The sequence below is a fragment of the Geotrypetes seraphini genome, chromosome 8 (genome assembly GCF_902459505.1).
Source record: "Geotrypetes seraphini chromosome 8, aGeoSer1.1, whole genome shotgun sequence".
Taxonomy (NCBI): domain Eukaryota; kingdom Metazoa; phylum Chordata; class Amphibia; order Gymnophiona; family Dermophiidae; genus Geotrypetes; species Geotrypetes seraphini.
In genome coordinates, this window is record NC_047091.1 from 99,655,003 (window position 1) to 99,674,491 (window position 19,489).

Consider the following 19,489-nt stretch of genomic DNA (forward strand, 5'->3'; position numbering starts at 1 on the left):
GGGCATCAGGCTTTCAGGATGGGGACAGACCTTCAAGGGGGGACAGTGCACGGAAGTCAGGGGGGGTGAACGGAGAGTCGGGACAGCGCACGGAAAGTCAGGGCGGGCGAAAGGAGCGTCGGGCAGCATGCGCGGTATACCCGTGAGCGTGGTATACCAAAGTTTTTGTACATATCATCGTGATTTCTGCGCGCTATACCCGTGTGCGCGTTTTATACGGGTGCGCGTTATTTGCGTGAAAATACGGTAGTTTATCCTTGTACTCCTTATGTATTTTTAATCATCTATGGATATGTTTGTATGTTTATTGTTCAAATGGTTTTATTTATTTCCCAAAATTTATTTTTGTTATACACATTGAAAATATTTGACATTGCATTTAAATCAAAATCTCAATAAACTTGAAACTTGAAACGAGTGCCCATGAGATTGTGGGAGGGTTAAATACTCAAAACTTAGAAGAATAACAATTTACTTAAAGTTTTTGCTTCGCCAGCTTTCTGGTATCTTTACATAATGCAGTGGCGTACCTAGCATATGTAACACCCGGGGCCCATCATTTTTTGGCACCCCCCCATCTGTCCGAAAAACATGATTTTTAGTAACAAGCCACACGTCACACATGAGTATCTAAGAAAAGGCAGCATCTTACATATTGCAGTGAACAGTACATCAATACACCCATTGTAAAACTAAACAAGCCAGACCAGCACAGATCAATCCTACACCGTCAATCCTAACAGAAAACTATGTCTTTTGAACACACAGAACACAGAACACACCTTCGCCTATTATGGAATATGTAATCACAAACTAACCCCTCCCTCTTTTACAAAACTGTAGTGTGGATTTTAGCTACGGAGGTAACAGCTCTGATGCTCATAGAATTCTGAGCATCAGAGCTGCTACCACCACAGCTGGTGCTAAAAAACGCTTCAGTTTTGTAAAAGGGGGGATAAAATAAAAATGCATAGACAAAGGTTAAATTGAACCAGCAAGAAGCTGGACTCTGCATACAATGCTTCACAGAAACAGTGACACATGTCTCCTAAAGCAATAAATAAATAGAAATTTTTTTTCTACCTTTGTCTTCTGTGGTTTCTGCTTTCCTCATCTTCTTGTAACTCTCTTCCTTCCATCCACTGTCTGCCGTCTCTCTTCCCCTATATGGCATCTTCTCTCCTTCTATGCCCCTTCCAGAAACTGTATGCCACCCCCTTTCATCTCTCCTTTCACCCCCATTGGTCTGGCATCTCTCTCCTCTCCTTCCCTCTCCCACACCTCTCCTCTGCAATCCCTTTTTTCCCTCATTTCCCTTTTCAATTTATTTTCTGCATGTCTAGATTATGTTCTTACTACCCTCTCATCAATGTCCTTTTTTACTGTCTACCTAAAGCTTGCCACCTCTTTCCCTCACCCCTCCAGTGTTTCCCTAACTCAATCCTTTTCTCCCCATCATGTGCCCTCCTTTTATTTATCCCCTCCTTCCATCATGTACCCTCTTTCTCCAACCCTTCCATCTAGTACCTTCTCCTCTCTCTGTCCACTTCCATCCAGCATCTGCTCCCCTCTTTCTCTCCTCCCATTTCCTTCTGGCATTTGCTCCCTTATCTCTCCCATCTGCACTTCCATCCAGCATAGGCTCCCCACTACTATCCAATGTCTGCCCTTTCTCCCTCCATCCACCCCTCTTCAATCAGCATCTTCCCCCTTTCTTTCCCTCCAATATCCTTCCCCCTTATGTCTCTCCCCTTTCTCTGTACATCAATTCCATCAGCACCAACCTTCCATACCACCCTGCCCCTTTTCTTTCCCTCCACCACTCTTCCATTCCAGCAGTCCTGCTCCTTTCTCTCCCTTCATGCAGCAAGGTCCCGCGATAATTGTAGCTGCCTGCTGCCAATCCACCCCACTCCGACGTACTTGCTCTAGAGCGGACTCAGCAGCTGCATGCTGGAAGGGCCCGCGATAACTTGTCTGCTGGCTCTGCTCTGGAAGAAGTAAGTTACATTGGAGGGGGTGGACCCGGCAGACGCAGGGAGTTGCGGCAATGTCCCGCAATGACTGCGTCTGCCGAGTCCACCCCCTCCGACGTAACTTACTTCTTCCAGAGCAGAGCCAGCAGACGAGTCATCGCGGGACCTTCTTGCACCTCAGTGCGGATGCTGACTCTGCTGAAGAGAACGTAAGTCAGTGGTAACGTGACCATTTCTTTTTTTCATCAAAAGGGGACATCTATTAATTGACTGTGTATCCTTTCTTTCTTTCTGCACTCAGGCCCAACAATTGTCCCATTCTATTCCCTCCCTCCTTCCTTCCCATGTCCTTAGTGCCCCCAGTGCCTCCTTCCCGTGTCCATAGTGCCCCCAGTGCCTCCTTCCTGTGTCCTTTGTGCCCCCAGTGCCTCCTTCTTATGTCCCCCCACTGTCTTCCAGATTTTGCCCACCCCCAAAGCCAGCCAGCTCTGCCACCTCTCCATTTTTTTCTCTGTCACCACCCCATCCCCTATGCTCTGGCATCTCTCTCTTCTCCTTTCTTTCCTTTGCACCCCATAGTCTGGTATCTTCCCTTCCCTGATTCTCTGGCATCTATCTCCTTTCCTTTTCTTCCATCTTTCGCTCCCCCTCCATGCTCTCACATCTCCCCCTTCCTTTTCCCTTAGTCTGACATACCTTCCTCCTTCCCTCCAAGCCCTGGCATCTCCTTTCATTCCCTCCCTCATCTTCCTTCTCCCTCCAGCTGGGTACCGCAACACTCCCCCCTGCAGCTCTGGACTTCCCCACACCTGCTCTCCCAAAATTGCCATGCTTCGGTTCCTCTTTTTCCTTCCTCCCTCCCCCCGCGGGACCCTGCGGCACCATCAGCTCTTACTCCCTCTAACGCCGGCCCTGCAGCTCCGGACTCCCCCCCCCCCCGGATCGCTATTATTTTAAATGTTATAGCGGCGGCGCTGTATCCATCAGTGGAGACGTCTAACCTCGGCCTGCCCCGGAACTCTTACTGCAGCAGCCGCCCGTCTAGGCAGGAACAGGAAGTCACTGTTGCAGTAAGAGTTCCGGGGCAGGCCGAGGTTAGACGTCTCCACTGATGGATACAGCGCCGCCGCTATAACATTTAAAATAATAGCGATCTGAAGGGGGGGCAGGTGTGGGGAAGTCCGGAGCTGCAGGGCCGGCGTTACACCAATGAGAACAAGGGACGGACCGCCCCCCACTTAATACGCCACTGATTGCGGGGATCATGAAAGGAGCCGCCGCTGCTGCATCTTAGGCGATCAGGGCAGACCGCCACCGCCGCCGCTTCCTCTCACCTCCGCTCGAGTGAGCTACACCAGAAGAAGCATGAGCGACGCCACTGAAAATAGTGAGCGATCGCTCATGCGCTCACCTTAGAGGGAACACTGTTTAGTGGTTTTCTCCCCTCCCAGCAGCTCTTCTTACTTCCCAGTGCAGCGATTCACGAAGGCAGCCTCGGATCCTTTGTTGGGTCGCGCCGCCTCTGAGGAAAGAGGAAGATGCATCATCAGAAGCAGCCGCGACTCAGCAAAAGCCCCGAGGCTGCCTTCGTGAATCGCTGCGCTGGGAAGTAAAGGAGAGCTGCAGAGAGGGGAGAAAGCCACTGTCGGAGGCTCCCCAAGATCTCTCCGGCCCAGCGCACGCTTCACATGTTGATCTTGCCGGTCCTGCGCGGACCGGCAGGAAGTTGAAGTGAGTCAATCTTGCCGGCCCTGCGCGGACCGGCAAAAATTTCCTGCGGACCGGCACCGGTCCGCGGACCGGCGGTTGAAGAACTGTGCTCTATATCAGTGGTTCCCAACCCTGTCCTGGAGGACCATCAGGCCAGTCGGGTTTTCAGGATAGCTCTAATGAATATGCATGAAGCAGATTTGCACGCCTGGCACCTCCATTATATGCAGATCTCTCTCATGCATATTCATTAGGGCTATCCTGAAAATCGGACTGGCCTGGTGGTCCTCCAGAACAGGGTTGGGAACCACTGCTCTATATCATTTTGGAGATGTGGCCTCTGGAATTAGACATAATATACTAGTGACCTCTTTAGAGGTGTTATAACAACCTAGGCTTCTTTCAGCATAATATCCCTATAAACAAACAAACAAACAAAAAGAAAACCTGAGTTTCTAAAATGCCGCCGATTCATAAGCTGCCGCCACAGCCACAAAACAATTCTGAAAAGTTTCCTATGTATACACTATTCACCCCTCCTTTTGAACAAATTAAAATTTAAATGCAATCTAGTGATGCTCTGTGTACCTGCAAAAGACAGCCTGAAACTGTGAATCTTATTATTTTGAATTTCCATGGCACATTGCTAATTTCCAAGAGAAATTCTACACTGCTAGCAGGCGAAGGAGCTGTTCTTACAAACAGCAACGAATGACTGATCAGTGTGAAAAACAGGTTTACAAGAAATGAGTCACTATAAAGGCAACAGAGAGTTAGAAAACAAAGCTTGAGTGGGCTAGAAATGCTGCTTATTGGTTAGGGAAGGCACTGCCATTCCCATACCTCCCTAATCCCTTCTGATACTCACTGTGGAAACTCACAGAGAAAGGTGGTCACATTCTTAATCATATTCGACTCCATGGCTTCATTTGCATTGTCTGATAAGATTAGAGCTATAATTACAATTAAAAAAAAAGTCCCATATATCTCAATTGTAGTTAAGAAATGGTGTAGATCGCTGGGATAAGGAACAAATGGAGAGAATTATCACTGCACAGCGAGTTCTTGCGGCAACCTCCTGTTGTCTCCTGCCCCAGTTCACTGCTGGACCACCAGTGATTTTACGGTACCATTTTGAGGAGGTGGGAAGGAGGTGAGAATTGTTAAGAGTCAGCTGGGACAGGAGGCGAGAGGGATTCCTCTTGTCTCAGCCCACCACTGGACCACCAGGTCTTATGGCAGGCCCGGTGGAAGTCTGCAAGGCATCGGGAGGGAGGGGGGACAGAGTGCAGAGCCTAGCAGGGGAGGGTGTGAGGGAGATGGCTGGGTGCAGAGTCTGGCAGGGAAGGAAGGACACAGGGTGCAGAGCCTGGCAGGGAAGGGAAGGCGGGGGAGGCTGGGAGCAGAGCCTGGTAGGGCAGGGGAGGGAGTAAGGGAGGGGGCTGGGTACATAGCCTGGCAGGGCTGAATAGAAAACTCCCAAGTTTATATTCGAGTCAATGTTTTTTCTTCCTTTTAGGGGAAAAAGGTTAATTCAGTTTATATTCGAGTATATAAATGTACTATAAGTGTAAAAGCGTTAAAAAAAAAAAAAATAAAGTGAAAATAAAACCATCATTATAATCAGATAAAATTAAAGAGATAGAAAATACAATTGAAAATCAACGCAGGGCCTTTTATTCAAAAGGGTTTAACCAGGCAGGAGATGTATATTGCAGAGGCAGAACCAGCACTTAACCAGTTAGCAGTGATATTCAGTCCACTAACTGGTTAAGTAAGTGGATAAAGTTAGGATAGCAAAAAGATGATCCTAACTTTATTCATCAAGCTAACCGGGAACTGGTCTGAATATTGGTCACTGCCTGTTTAATTTCAGATTGCCGAACTTACCCTTCTGCCTCTCCTGGCCTGCCCTCATCATAATGGCGGTGCCCAGCCCTGCTTGGCACATCCTTGGATGCAATGGGAGAAGCCTAGTTACTATATAAGGAAAAAAACTCCTTAGATGGTAACTAGGCCCCTTCCAGTGCATCCCAGAATGCACCGTGCAGCACTGGGTGCTGCCATTTTGACGAGGGAAGGCCTAGGAGAAGCAGGAGGTGGCTTTCCTCTTGCCTCCAACTAAAGGTATGAGGGAGGTATTTCACTAGGCCACCAGGGCAATGTGTTTGCTAGGGAACCCGGCACGGGTTAGCTTGGTGGGGGGGTAGGGGGTAGAGGGGTCCACTGGACAATTTCTCAAGGTCAGGAAGGGAGGGCTGGGGGTCCGGTCAAGGAGTCCACTGGACCACTGGGAAATTTTCAAGGTCAGACGATAGGGAGGGGCAGGGGGAAATCGGGGGATTCACTAGACCACTGGGGAATTTCAGATCTGAAGAGGGTACGGGGATCCAATGGACCACTGGGGAATCTTTTGTTGGGAGGGGTCCAGACTGGACATATGCACAAGAGCTGTGCTTTCTGCACAGTTCTTGTGGGCATGTGCCAGTTAGACTTGGACCCCTTTACCAACCAATGCTCAATACTAACAGTGTGCATATAACCTGCATGCTGGTAGTGTTGATCATTGATCGCTAAATACAGACCAGTGTTTCTCTGGCACTGTTCCTCTACAGTGCCAAAGTTTTGTGCATCTGTCCCTAAGTTTTGGGCCATTACAAGAACGCCAATGAAGGCCCTGAAAGGCAGGACGTACATCATATGGCTCAGATTCAATAAATCTGACAGCAATGCTTTGAACCAACTGCAGAGAGTAAAGATGATTTTGAGGTAATCTAACATACAGAGCGTTAGAATAGTTAGCGTGGGAAAGAATAGGGAGCAGTGACAAGATCCTTTGGGTTTAGAAAAACAAGCTAATTGTACTTTGCATATTTTTCAAGTAATTGTTCTTTCTTAGGCTACCTTCTCTTCATCAACATCTATCTTACACATTTAGATGTTAAGATGTAAACCGACCAGGTTGTCTTCTTTCAACTTGGAGCTTAGAAAGACTCAGAAAACCCTCCAATGTACGGAAGCATGACACATGGACTGAACCATGAAGACTGATTGGACATGAATGTGAATGCTTGCTAAATCAAAAGATCATAAGTACTTACCCAGATCTGTAACTTGATCCTTTTGTCATTTCTGTAGATAGTTTTGACCTTGAAATCTATGCCAACTGTACTGACAAAAGCGGGTGTAAAGGAGTCATCGGCATACCGGAAGAGAAAGGAGGTTTTCCCCACGCTGCTGTTCCCAATGATTAAGATTTTGAACATATAGTCAAAGTTTTGGTCGGCGGATTCCTTCTGTCCATAGCGGGAATCTGTTGCTGACGCCATCTGAAAAAGGGGACAGAACAGCATGAGCTGTGTGTTTGAAATGGGGAGGGCTGTGCACAAAAATTACACAGACGATCACATACAAGTCTTTGGCTTAGAATAAGCTTTGTAGTGGTAGATAATGATCAGCTGTCCTGGGTCTTACCACATCTAGGTCATCCAGTGAAGATAAGCTTGCAGGTTCCTTAACTAATACAGAGGTCAAATCTGGAGCTACAGGTGAGCTAGCTTGCTTCCTTCTGCATTCTATTCACATCAGCAGGACAATCCCACCTAGAAATCCTAACCTGCTCAGGTCAGCTCCAAGGGGACTGCAGTTCTGGTTTCGGCCCCATGGTAGGTATGTTCTTTCTTTTGGAAACCAGAATTACAACTTCATGCATGCAATGAGGGTACCAACGGCACCTGATCTGCCTGCCTGCAAACTACAGAAACAAGGTAATGACTGCAAAATATTCTATGTGAGCCCTACAATAACATACTGAAGAGATTCAACTGGCAGTTCACCAGTAAAACAATCAAGATTGGAATTCAGATATGATTAAAAACTCGATTTGCATAAGCTGTGGCAAGACCAGAAGCCTGTTCTGGGCCATCTAATATTAATGTTCAGGTTTTGGTCACTGCTAGGCAATCACAAAATTGCCATGCAAAGATCTCTTAGAACAGTGTTTCCCAGCCCTGTCCTGGAGGACCACCAGCCAGTCAGGTTTTGGGGATAACCCTAATGAATATGCATGAGAGAGATTTGCATATAATGGAGGTGAGAGGCATGCAAATCTGCTCCATGCATATTTATTAGGGCTATCCTGAAAACCTGACTGGCTGGTGGTCCTCCAGGACAGGGTTGGGAAACACTGTTCTAAGAGATCTTTGCATGGCAGGGTTGGGAACCACTGTCTTAGAAGTTTAACCAGAAATTAATAGTTAGAGGTGGGTTTGGTAGGGTCACTCTTCAAAAGCACCAGGTTGCTAGATAGGGTAACACACCTTGTGTCTGTATTTCAGCTAGCATTAATGAAGGGTATAGTGGTCACAATAGATTGGTAACATCATTTGGATAGTTCCATAGTAGGCTATGAGGGAATCTTTTTGGTTAGAGCTACAGCCTCAGCACCCTGACATTGTGGACTCAAACCCCACACTGCTCCTTATGATCCTGAGAAAGTCACTTAATCCTCCACTGCCACAGGTACATTACATAGATTGTGAGCCCACCAGAACAACAGGGAAAATGCTTGAGGTATCTGTATGTAAACCACTTTGAATGTGGTTGTAAAACTACAAAAAGGTGGTATACAAGTCCCAATCCCTTTAGCACATTTTAGAATGGCTCAAAATAATACAAATTTATAGTGCTACATAATCTTGTACGACCTTCTTTAGCTTACCTCACAGTGTTGAAGATTTCCGGAAATTTACAGGTGTGGTAGGTGTTACAGATGATATGAAAACTGAAGTTATGAATGAATCAAAAGTGAATATATTAAAGTTTAGGGAATTAAAATGTGCTTCAGTGAAAAAGTCTGAGGCATTGTAATTAAAGATTGACGTTTAAATTGCTGGATCTGCACTCTAGCTATGCTAAGGAAGTTCAGAAGTTTGACTTTGTGACTCTTAAGGCAAGGGCAAATTTATGAACCATTGTTCGTATACATCCATGGAAATTAAAGATAAGGTTCTCAGAGGAGCACGAAACTTGGGGTTTTTACAGAGAGAATCTATTCCTTATAAATTAGAACATATAATGCTAATTGGAAGGTCAAACAGAAGTTAGGATGTGTCTGCAGGATGCAGGCCTTTTACTGACATGATTGGTGTCTGAAAAGGTCAGTGATCAAAAATGAAACACTGCCACCTGCTGGGTTTAAAAACCTAACATTAGAATGGACAACATTAAAATTAAGGATTTAAATGTAACATTGACGTAAGGCATTCTTGGAAAGGAAGTCATGTGATCAACTGTGCCACTGTATTCTAAAGCATGATAATTATTACAAATGATGCCACATAGGGTAGAAATCTGTTTGTCCTTGCTTTCTCCCTTTGCAGAGCACTGAAATTTTGATGGTATGTATTGGCTCTCGCCAGGCATGTGAAGGAAGCATTTATAAATTTATTTGCTTATTACATGGCTTTTATTTGGCTTTTACATGGCTGTTATTTGAATTCACAGAACAGAGTCTCTAGCCCAGTTATGTTGGGAGAGAAATTCCATTCTAGCAATTTTTTTAGCCCAGCTATTCAAGTCTTCCAGCCTGGCTTGAATAACAGTCATGGCGAGACCTGATTGGCGGGGGTATTCTTATGCAATAGCGGAAGAATAGGTACTTACCTTGATAATTTTATGTTGAGTGGGAGTCAGGAGTTGAAAGCAGCACCAAAAAAGTGGACTTTTAGCTTGGATTTGAATACTGCTAGAGACGGCACCTGATGTAGACTCAGGCAGTTTGTTCCATGCATAGAAAGTCTTGAGTAGGCAATGGAGGAGACGGGTACAGATAGGAGGGACATGTCCAATGGCGACTCTCAAGGAATATAAGCCATGGGGCAGAATTTTGCACAGACTGAAGGGGAGAAAGATGGTTGAGTGGAAGACCTGAGAGAGAGGTGATAAGAGTGTGGATAAGAGTTTTAGAAGAGTGTTCAGAAAGGAGAGAGATTGGATTTTGGTAATATTATAGAGGAAGAAGTGACAACCTTTAGCAGCTTGCTGGATCTCAGCGGAGGAGGAGAGAAAGTTAAAGATGACCCCAAGGTTACAAGCTGATGAGACAGGGAGGAGAAGAGTACTGTCCACAGAGATAGAGAATGTGGGGGAGGGGGGAAGTGGGTATAGGCAGAAAGATAAGGAGCTCAGTCTTAGTCATATTCAGTTTTAAATGGCATACATCCAGGCGGCAATGTTGGACAGGCAAGCCAATACTCGGGCCTGGATTCCTGCAGAGATATCTGATGTAGAGATGTAGATCTGGGAATCATCAGCATAGAGATGATACTGAAAACCATGGGAGGAAATCAGTGCACCGAGGGAGGGTATATATGGAGAAAAGGAGAGGTCCTAAGACAGCCTTCAGATACAACAAATGAGAGCAGGATAGCAGTGGAGGAGGATCCCCCACTGAATATACTTAAAGTGCGATGGAAGAGAACAGAACCTTGGAATCCCAGTGAGGATAGTGTATTGAGAAGTACAGTGTTCCCTCACAAATTTGCGGTTTCAATCATTCACAGTATTCTCAGACCACTTCTTCCTGTACTAAAGTCGGACTACACCAATCAGGAGCTACATGTCAAAGCAGCTCCTGTTTGGTGTAGCCCAACTTTAGTACAGGAAGAGGTAGTTGGAGCATACCACAAGTGATTTCCTTCACTTGCCGGCGCTCCAACTGCCCTCTCCTGCCTCTCCAGCTGCCCTCTGAATACAGTTTTTCAATATTCGCGGGACCCCGCAAATATCGGGGGAGTACTGTATGTGGTGATCAACAGTATTGAAGGCAGTAGATAGATCGAAAAGGATGAGGATAGAGTAGAGGCCACTGGATCTGACCAGGAACAGGTCATTAGAGACTTTAGCAAAGGCAGTTTCTATGGAGTGTTTAAAATGATTTTATATTGGGAAAACACTTTGGTATTAAAGCGGTATATAAAACCATAATAAACTTGAAACTGATTGAAATGAGCCAAGAATAGCTTGAGATGAAAGGAAGTCCAGGCAACGGCAGTGAACAGCACATTCTAGTAGCTTGGATAAGAATGGGAGGAGGGAGATGGGGCAATAGCTGGAAGGGCATGCGAGGTCTAATGAGGGTTTTTTGATAAGGAGGTGTAACTACGGCATGTTTGAAGACACTGGGAACAGTTTCAGTGGAGAGGGATAGGCTGAGGATGTGACAGACAGGAGGGATGACAGTGGGTGGGTGGGAATTGGATCAGAGGAGCAGATAGTGGGTTTGGAGGAGGAGAAAAGATGTGCAGATTCCTCTTGTGATTTCAGAAAATTTAATTAGTGGAGCTATGCTGTCTTATGGTGTATTTCGAAAACAAATTAAGTCAGCATTGTAAAATTATGTCCTACCTGTTAATTTTCTTTCCTTTAGAAGCAGCAGATGAATCCAGAGACCAGTGGGATATAGCTCACATCGACCAGCAGGTGGAGATAGAGAACTGATTTCCAGTTGGCTTTATAGCCTGGTGATCCTCCTGTTGAATCAGTTATGCATATTGCCCCAGCATCCCCGTAAAGGAGCATGAGCCTCAAACCAACGGAAAAAACTTCATTCCAGTGAAAAATTTTGTAATTAGAAACGTAAGAACTAATAATAATAATAATAATAATAATCACCAACAATCTCCTAACCGAACTCAGAATTCCAAAGAACAAGCGAAAGAGATCGAGAGAGAGAGAGAGAGAGAGAGAGAGAGAGACCATCGGGGTGGGGCTCTGGATTCATCTGCTGCTTCTAAAGGAAAGAAAATTAACAGGTAGGACATAATTTTACATTCCTTTGCAAAGCAGCAGATGAATCCAGAGACCAGTGGGATGTAGCAAAGCAAATTCAAACTGGGTGGGAAGTCAAAGTCGCCTCTGCAATCACCGAAGCGCCAAAACTTGCCTCCGCACAGGCTGCCACGTCCAGCCGATAATGCTTAGAAAAGGTGTTTCCCGACGACCATGTAGCCGCCCGGCAAATTTCCTCCAAAGACATACCCCCGGACTCTGCCCACGATGTTGCCAATGCCCGAGTGGAATGGGCACGAAGATGTTCCGGAACAACCTTCCCTGCCAAGAGATAAGCCGACGCAATAGCCTCTTTTACCCAACGAGCTATCGAAGCTTTTGACGCCGCCATACCCTTGTTTGCACCTGCAAATACCACGAAGAGATGATCCGAGCGGCGAAAGTCATTAGTCACCCCTAAATAATGAAGAATCATACGGCGTACATCCAGTAACCGCAATAACGGGAAACGCGCCCCCCAATCCTCCTTCCGAAAGGCCGGGAGGAATAAATTCTGGTTCACATGAAACGAAGAAACCACTTTTGGAAGAAAGGACGGCACCGTCCGCACCGCCACCCCAGCATCCGAAATGCGCAAAAAAGGCTCCCTGCAAGACAGCGCCTGCAGCTCCGACACACGTCTTGCAGACGCCATCGCTACCAAAAATACAGTCTTTAATGTAATATCTTTTAGCGTCGCCGCTGACAGCGGCTCAAACGGCGCCGCCTGCATCCTAGTGAGTACCAGCTTCAAACTCCAAGCTGGACAGGTGCGCCGTACCGGCGGACGGATATGGTGAACCCCCTTAAGGAATCGCACCACATCCGGATGAGATGCTACTGACGAGCGCGACACCCGGCCTCTATAACATGCAATGGCCGCCACCTGAACCTTAATCGAGTTATAGGCTAACCCTTTAGAAACGCCTTCCTGTAGAAAAGACAGAATAGCCGCTATAGACGCCTGGAAGGGCGCAATACTCTGCTTCCCGCACCAATTCTCAAAAACTTTCCAAACTCTAGCATAAGAGGTAGACGTAGACATCTTCTTCGCTCTAAGAAGAGTTGCAATAACCTGATCCGAATAGCCCTTTTTAGTCAACCGCGACCGTTCAATAGCCAGGCCGTAAGACCAAAGTGGGCCGGATTGTCCATGGAGATTGGACCCTGGGTCAGCAAGTCCGGAGTCACCTGGAATTTCAACCGATCGCCTGTCGCGAGTTGCATCAGATCCGCGTACCAAGACCGACGCGGCCAATCTGGAGCCACTAGGATCACTCTGCCCTGAAAGAGAGCGATGCGTTGTAAGACTCGACCGATCATCGGCCAAGGGGGGAATACATACAGAAGGGCATTCGGAGGCCACGGGAGAGCTAAAGCGTCCACCCCCTCCGAGCCCTTCTCTTTCCGTCTGCTGAAGAACCGAGGCCGCTTTGTGTTGCGGGATGAGGCCATGAGATCCATGTCTGGCAGCCCCCACCGAAGGACCAGCAGCTCGAACGCCCTTGGAGACAACTCCCATTCGCCGGGATCGAGACGATTCCTGCTGAGAAAGTCCGCTTGAATGTTTTCGCGACCCGCAATGTGTGCTGCTGAAAGAAGCGGAACATGCCTTTCCGCCCACTGAAACAGCAGCATCGCCTCTTCGGCCAGTCGAGGACTCCGAGTTCCCCCTTGACGATTGATATATGACACCGCCGTGACACTGTCCGAAAAGATCCTGATCGGCTGGCCCCGAATCATGGCCTGAAACTCTCGTAGCGCAAGCCTTATCGCTCTCAGTTCCAACAGATTGATGGAACAGTGTGCCTCTCCCGAGGACCACACTCCCTGCACGGAAGCTTGCCGGCACTGAGCCCCCCATCCTCGGAGACTGGCATCTGTCGTTATCACGACCCAATCCGGCGTCGCTAGCGGCATGCCCCGGAACAGATGGACCTCGGCCAGCCACCAGTGCATGCCGCGAGCCACCCGCGGACTCCAACGGAGCCGGCGACAATAGTCTAGAGAAGCCGGGGACCACCGAGAAAGAAGCGACATCTGCAGGGGCCTCATATGGAACCGAGCCCAGGGAACCACTTCCAGAGTCGCCACCATCGAGCCTAGAACCTGAACATAATCCCAAACCCGAGGATTGGGCGACCCGAGAAGCCCTCGAATTTGAGACTGTAATTTCTCTCCCCTTTCCCGGGGAAGAAACACCATTCCTAGGCCAGTTTCGAATCTGACCCCCAGGTGCACCAAAGACTGAGAAGGGGACAGAGAACTCTTGGGAAAGTTGACGATCCACCCTAGCGACTGAAGGAGCGAGATTACCCGTTGAGTGACCTCCACACTCTCTTGCCTGGACGACGCGCGGATTAACCAGTCGTCTAAGTACGGGTGAACCCGAATCCCTTCTTTGCGTAAAAAGGCAGCCACCACCACCATCACCTTCGAAAAGGTGCGGGGAGCCGTTGCCAGGCCAAAGGGCATAGCCCGAAATTGATAATGCTGGCCGAGGATCGCAAACCTCAGAAACTTCTGATGCGGAGGCCAGATTGGAATATGGAGGTACGCCTCTTTGAGATCGAGGGACGTGAGAAACTCTCCTGGCCGTACGGCCGCAATCACTGAGCGAACCGTTTCCATCCTGAAATGGCGAACACTGAGAAATTGGTTGACTGCTTTTAGATCCAACACTGGCCTGAAGGAACCCCCCTTTTTTGGAACAACAAAATAAAGGGAATAAATACCGCGGCCTACCTCCTCCGGCGGTACCGGTACTACCGCCCCTAGATCCAGGAGAATTTGAAGAGTTAAGCGGACCGACTCTCCCTTGGCCGCTCCATTGCACGGGGATACCAAGAAAGAATCGGCGACGGGAGCGGCGAATTCTAATTTGTACCCTTCTTGAATAATATCTAACACCCAACGATCCGACGTGATCTTGGCCCACTCCGCCCAAAACGCCGACAGGCGTCCCCCTAGTGGAAAAGCAGAGGGGGCCAAGACCCCGTCATTGCGGGGCGCGACTTGCCGGGGTACGAGCTGGCTGACCGGAAGCGGGTTTCGCCGTACGAAAGGAACCTCTCTGACGCCCCTTAGGTCTAGCCGAAGAAAAGGCACCATACGCGGAACCAAAGAACGGTTTCCCAGACCTATACCTCCTCACCTCCCTGAAACGAGGTCTGGATGACGAGGACTTCAAAGGGGGCCTAGGCCTATCTTCCGGTAACCGCTGGGTTTTGGTATCTCCAAAATCCTTTACCAATCTCTCTAACTCTTCCCCAAACAATAAACCCCCTTTAAAAGGGAGTTTCACAAGACGAAGCTTAGACGCCGCATCTGCCGCCCAATGTCGCAGCCATAAAGACCTGCGAGAGACCACAGACAGTGACATTTGTTTCGCCGAAGCGCGAATAATATCATACAAGGAATCCGCTAGATAAGCCAAACCCGATTCCAAATCAACCAGTTCCGAAGGAACAGCACCCCCGGACTCCATCAAATTATCCGCCATCCCTTGAGACCACTGCAGACAGGCTCTTGCCGCATACGAGCTGCAGACTGCGGCCTGCAAAGTTACTGCAGCAACCTCAAAAGATAACTTCAGCGAAGATTCAACCTTCCTATCTTGGGCATCCTTTAATGTAACCCCCCCCTCTACAGGCAAGGTCGTCCGTTTGGTAACCGCGGCTACCAGAGCATCCACCTTAGGCAATTTAAATTTCTCAAGTTTGTACGGGTCAACCGGATACAAAAGCCGCATGGCCTTAGCTACCCGTAACCCGGCATCCGGCGTATCCCATTGAGCCGAAATCAGCTCCTGCATGGCTTCATGCACCGGAAAGGCCTTCGGTGGTCTACGGGTACCTGCCATAAGAGGGTTACCTAAAACTTTCGAATCCACCTGAGAAATATTTAAACTCAGTAAAGCTTTTGAAATTAAGGAGGAAAGTTCTTCCCGATGGAAAAGACGGAGCGCGGAAGGGTCATCCACTTCCCTACACTGGGGATCCTCCTCTTCCCACTCCTCTACCTCACCTTCCTCCAACAACTCAGGAAGGGAAAAAGGGGAAACAACCATAGGCTCGTCCGCGGACGCAAGCCTGCGTTTTTTAAATATCGGCGATTTCACCGGAGAACCATCCCCCTTCGCCGTCTCCCCCGCATCCACTTTCAAAGGAACAGGTGGGGGCACAGCAGGCACCGGCAAACTCACCGAGACCGGAGGAGCAGGCTGACTGCACTGCAGCATGAAAGCCTTATGCATTAACATCACAAACTCTGGGGTGAACGAGCCAAGTCCACCCGCTGAAGCTCCCCCCTGTTCGGCGCCGGAGAGCAGAGCCCCTGCGCCCTCCCGCACTTCCGACTCCCCCCCCTCCGCCGACCCCCCTTCGGCCGTGGCAATACCACGCCGTGAGGCCGAGCCGACCGCAAGGGGCGGGGACGCCGAGCGCGCTTCCCGGACGCGAGAACTGGCTCCCTCGCCTGCCTGCAAAACATAATCCTCAGCTGATGCGTCTAAGCACCCCGCTGAGCACAAGCCCGCCGGTGTTCGACGCTTCCCACAGCGTGAACACCGCTGACGAGCCTCTTCCGCCATCACCACGCCCCCCTCCCGACCGGACCGGCACTCGAGGCGGCACCAACAAAAGAAATACAAATGAAGTTCAGTACTCACCACGCTCTCAGCCCGCCCCCTTCAGTCAGGAAAAAGCTGGTAATTAATCCAAAGCTACCTAACCAGGGCACAGCTCAGCACAGGCAGAAGCGTTTCTCTTTTTTTTTTTTTTTTTTTTTTTTTTTTAAACTGGAATGAAGAAACAAACGCTGAGAGCAGGCAAAAACCCTCAATCACTCGGAGGGGAGGGTGGAGCAGGGACCTGGGAGGGCCCAGGTGTAACTCCTAAAGCCGGCACCAATCAGCCAGGCACCCCTATCCAAGCTGAAGAGCCAAAGGCTCAACAGAGGAGACTAGAAGATCACCAATCCACCAGGCACTCGTTAGATTCCAGGAGCTAAGATAGAGCTCCACCACCGCTGGGAGATAGAGCAAAACTGATTCAACAGGAGGATCACCAGGCTATAAAGCCAACTGGAAATCAGTTCTCTATCTCCACCTGCTGGTCGATGTGAGCTATATCCCACTGGTCTCTGGATTCATCTGCTGCTTTGCAAAGGAATGTTTGATAAATTTATTTCTTAAAATGTGGATATTGTAGTCATGATAATCTGATAGTGTATATTTAAGAAACTTCTTGTATTTTAACTATTTGTAATTCACTGATTGTCCAGTCTTCTTCCTTGGAAACCGCCAAGAAGTCATTTGATTATGGCGATATAGAAGAATAAAGTTATGTTATGTTATGTTATATGTTCAGAAAAGGATGAAAAGGTGAGAGGGATTGAAAGGAGGTTGGCAGAGTGGACAGCTTTAAGGGAGCAGGGAGGTGACCTGGTAGAGAATTCAAGGTGAATCTTATCGTAGAAGAACACTGCCATCGTCTCTGGGGAGAATAAAGGGGGGGATTGGAGGTGGGGGCACTATGAGTAGAGAGCTCAGTGTGGCAAAGAGACGGTGAGAGTTAGAGCTAAGAGAATTAGTTAAATGGGTGTAGCATTTTTGTTTGGCAAGCGAGAGGACAGACTGAAAGGATGTCAGAAGGAATTTGAAGTGTATGAAGTCAGAATGTGTGTGGGATTTAAGCCAAAGACGTTCAACAGATTGGGCACAGGAATGCAGGTAGCGGAGTTAGGGGCCAGCCAGGGCTGGGGTTTAGTGCGCTTTACAGGACGTGAAATGGGAGGAGTGAGGATATCTAGAGCAGAGGAAAGAATGGTGTTATAGATAGGAGAGGACAGCTTTATTGACAATGAAGCTGCAAGTGACAAAGACCATTCAGGCATGTTTTGCCTAAATGCATTTGTTATACCGATAGAAACCAATGCTTGCACCTTATGATTTCCAAACTGTTCTTCAAGCTATGATTTTATTGAGGCTTGATTACTGTAATGCCCTGTACCTTGGGATAATAAAGGCAAGATGCAGAGCATTGCAAGTTATACAAAACACAGCGGCACATCTCATAATGGGTTTGTTCAAATATGACCATATTTCACCATATCTGAAAAAATTGCATTGGCTTCCAGTCGCCTTCAGAATCTAGTATAAAGTTGTGATGATTTGCCATCAACTTATGTATGGGAACATTCCAGAATTGCTTAAAAGTAATATAAGAACATAAGAACATAAGAAGTTGCCTCCGCTGAGGCAGACCCTAGGTCCATCCTGCTCAGCGGTCCGCTCCCGCGGTGGCCCATCAGGCCCATTGCCTGAGCAATGGTCTATACCTATCTATACCCCTCAATCCCTTTTTCTTCTAGGAATCTATCCAAACCTTCTTTGAAACCATTTAATGTTTTCTTGTCTACAACAGCCTCTGGAAGCGCGTTCCACGTATCCACCACCCTCTGAGTGAAAAAGAACTTCCTAGCATTTGTTCTAAACCTGTCCCCTTTCAATTTCTCCGAGTGCCCCCTTGTACTTGTGGCGCCCCTTAATTTGAAAAATCTGTCCCTGTCTACTTTTTCTATGCCCTTCAGGATCTTGAAGGTTTCTATCATGTCTCCTCTAAGTCTTCGCTTCTCCAGGGAGAAAAGTCCCAACTGCTTCAATCTTTCGGTATATGGAAGTTTTTCCATTCCCTTTATCAGTCTAGTTGCTCTTCTTTGTACTCCCTCAAGTACCGCCATGTCTTTCTTGAGGTACGGCGACCAGTACTGGACGCAGTACTCCAGGTGCGGCCGCACCATTGCACGATATAGCGGCATGATGACTTCTTTCGTCCTGGTTGTAATACCCTTCTTAATGATACCCAACATTCTGTTTGCTTTCCTTGAGGCCGTGGCGCATTGTGCTGATGCCTTCAGTGTTTCATCTACCATCACTCCCAGGTCTCTCTCCAGGTTGCTGACCCCTAGTGCTGTTCCCCCCATTTTGTATGTGAACATCGGGTTCTTTTTCCCCACGTGCATGACCTTGCATTTCCCCACGTTGAAGCTCATCTGCCATTTTTCGGCCCACTTTTCCAGCTGTGTTAGACCCTTTTGAAGATCTTCGCAGTCTTCCCTGGTTTGAGCCCTGCTGCATAGTTTGGTGTCATCTGCAAATTTAATGACCTCACACTTGATTCCCGCCTCTATACTCAAGTTATATACCAAAAAGATCTTTACGTTCTGAGAACTTAGCACTACTGAAGACATCTTTGAACCCAAGACTTGTTGAGACTAGCAAAATGACTTTCTGTTGCATAGGAGTTAAGTTATGGAACTCTTTGGTGGGGCAGATATGAAATTGCTGTGAAAAGGGTAGATTCATAAAATTACTAAAGACGCAGCTATTCGTTGAAGCCTTTTTTCAGGTATTTCTGACAAAGTTGATGAACTAACCATGATCTTTCTACCCACATTATGGTATCTCTTGAAGATTGTTTTTATGCTTATTTTATTATATGTTCTCAACTATTCGTCTGTTTACTATGTGCTCATTTTAAATATTATGTATGTAAACCGTTTAGTTTTAAACGATATATAAATTTTTAAAATAAATAAATAAAAATAATAGTTGAAAGGAGGGATAAAACAGTGGTGAAGAGGGTGTCAATAACTTGAAGGTTCCTAAAAGTATAGTAGTGATTAGTCAGGTTTGAGGGGGGAGGGTGTGAGTTGTGAAGGTTAACAAATGATGGTCAAAGAGGAGAATAATTGAGCTGCAGAATTTGGTGGTAGAGCAGTTGGAGGAGAAGACAAGGTCAAGGCAGTGGCCAATCTGGTGCGTAGGGGTGGTGGAGCATAGCTGGGGATTGTATGAGGATGTTATGGCAAAAAACCTGGACGTGTAGGAATCAGAGGGGTCAGCAGCATGGATGTTGAAGTCACCAAGGATGAGGGAAGGAGATGAAAGTTCAAGAAAGGACAGCCAGGAG

At 47.6% G+C, this 19,489-nt stretch overlaps 1 protein-coding gene across 1 annotated transcript in view; it reads right to left on the reverse strand.

The window, feature by feature from the left end:
- RAB3A (RAB3A, member RAS oncogene family) overlaps positions 1-19,489 on the reverse strand; it is a 68,817-nt gene that overhangs the window by 37,774 nt on the left and 11,554 nt on the right. Inside the window, exon 2 of the mRNA XM_033956941.1 lies at positions 6,788-7,015. Within this exon, the coding sequence (XP_033812832.1) occupies positions 6,788-7,015 (228 nt within the window). The remainder of the gene's footprint in view (positions 1-6,787; positions 7,016-19,489) is intronic.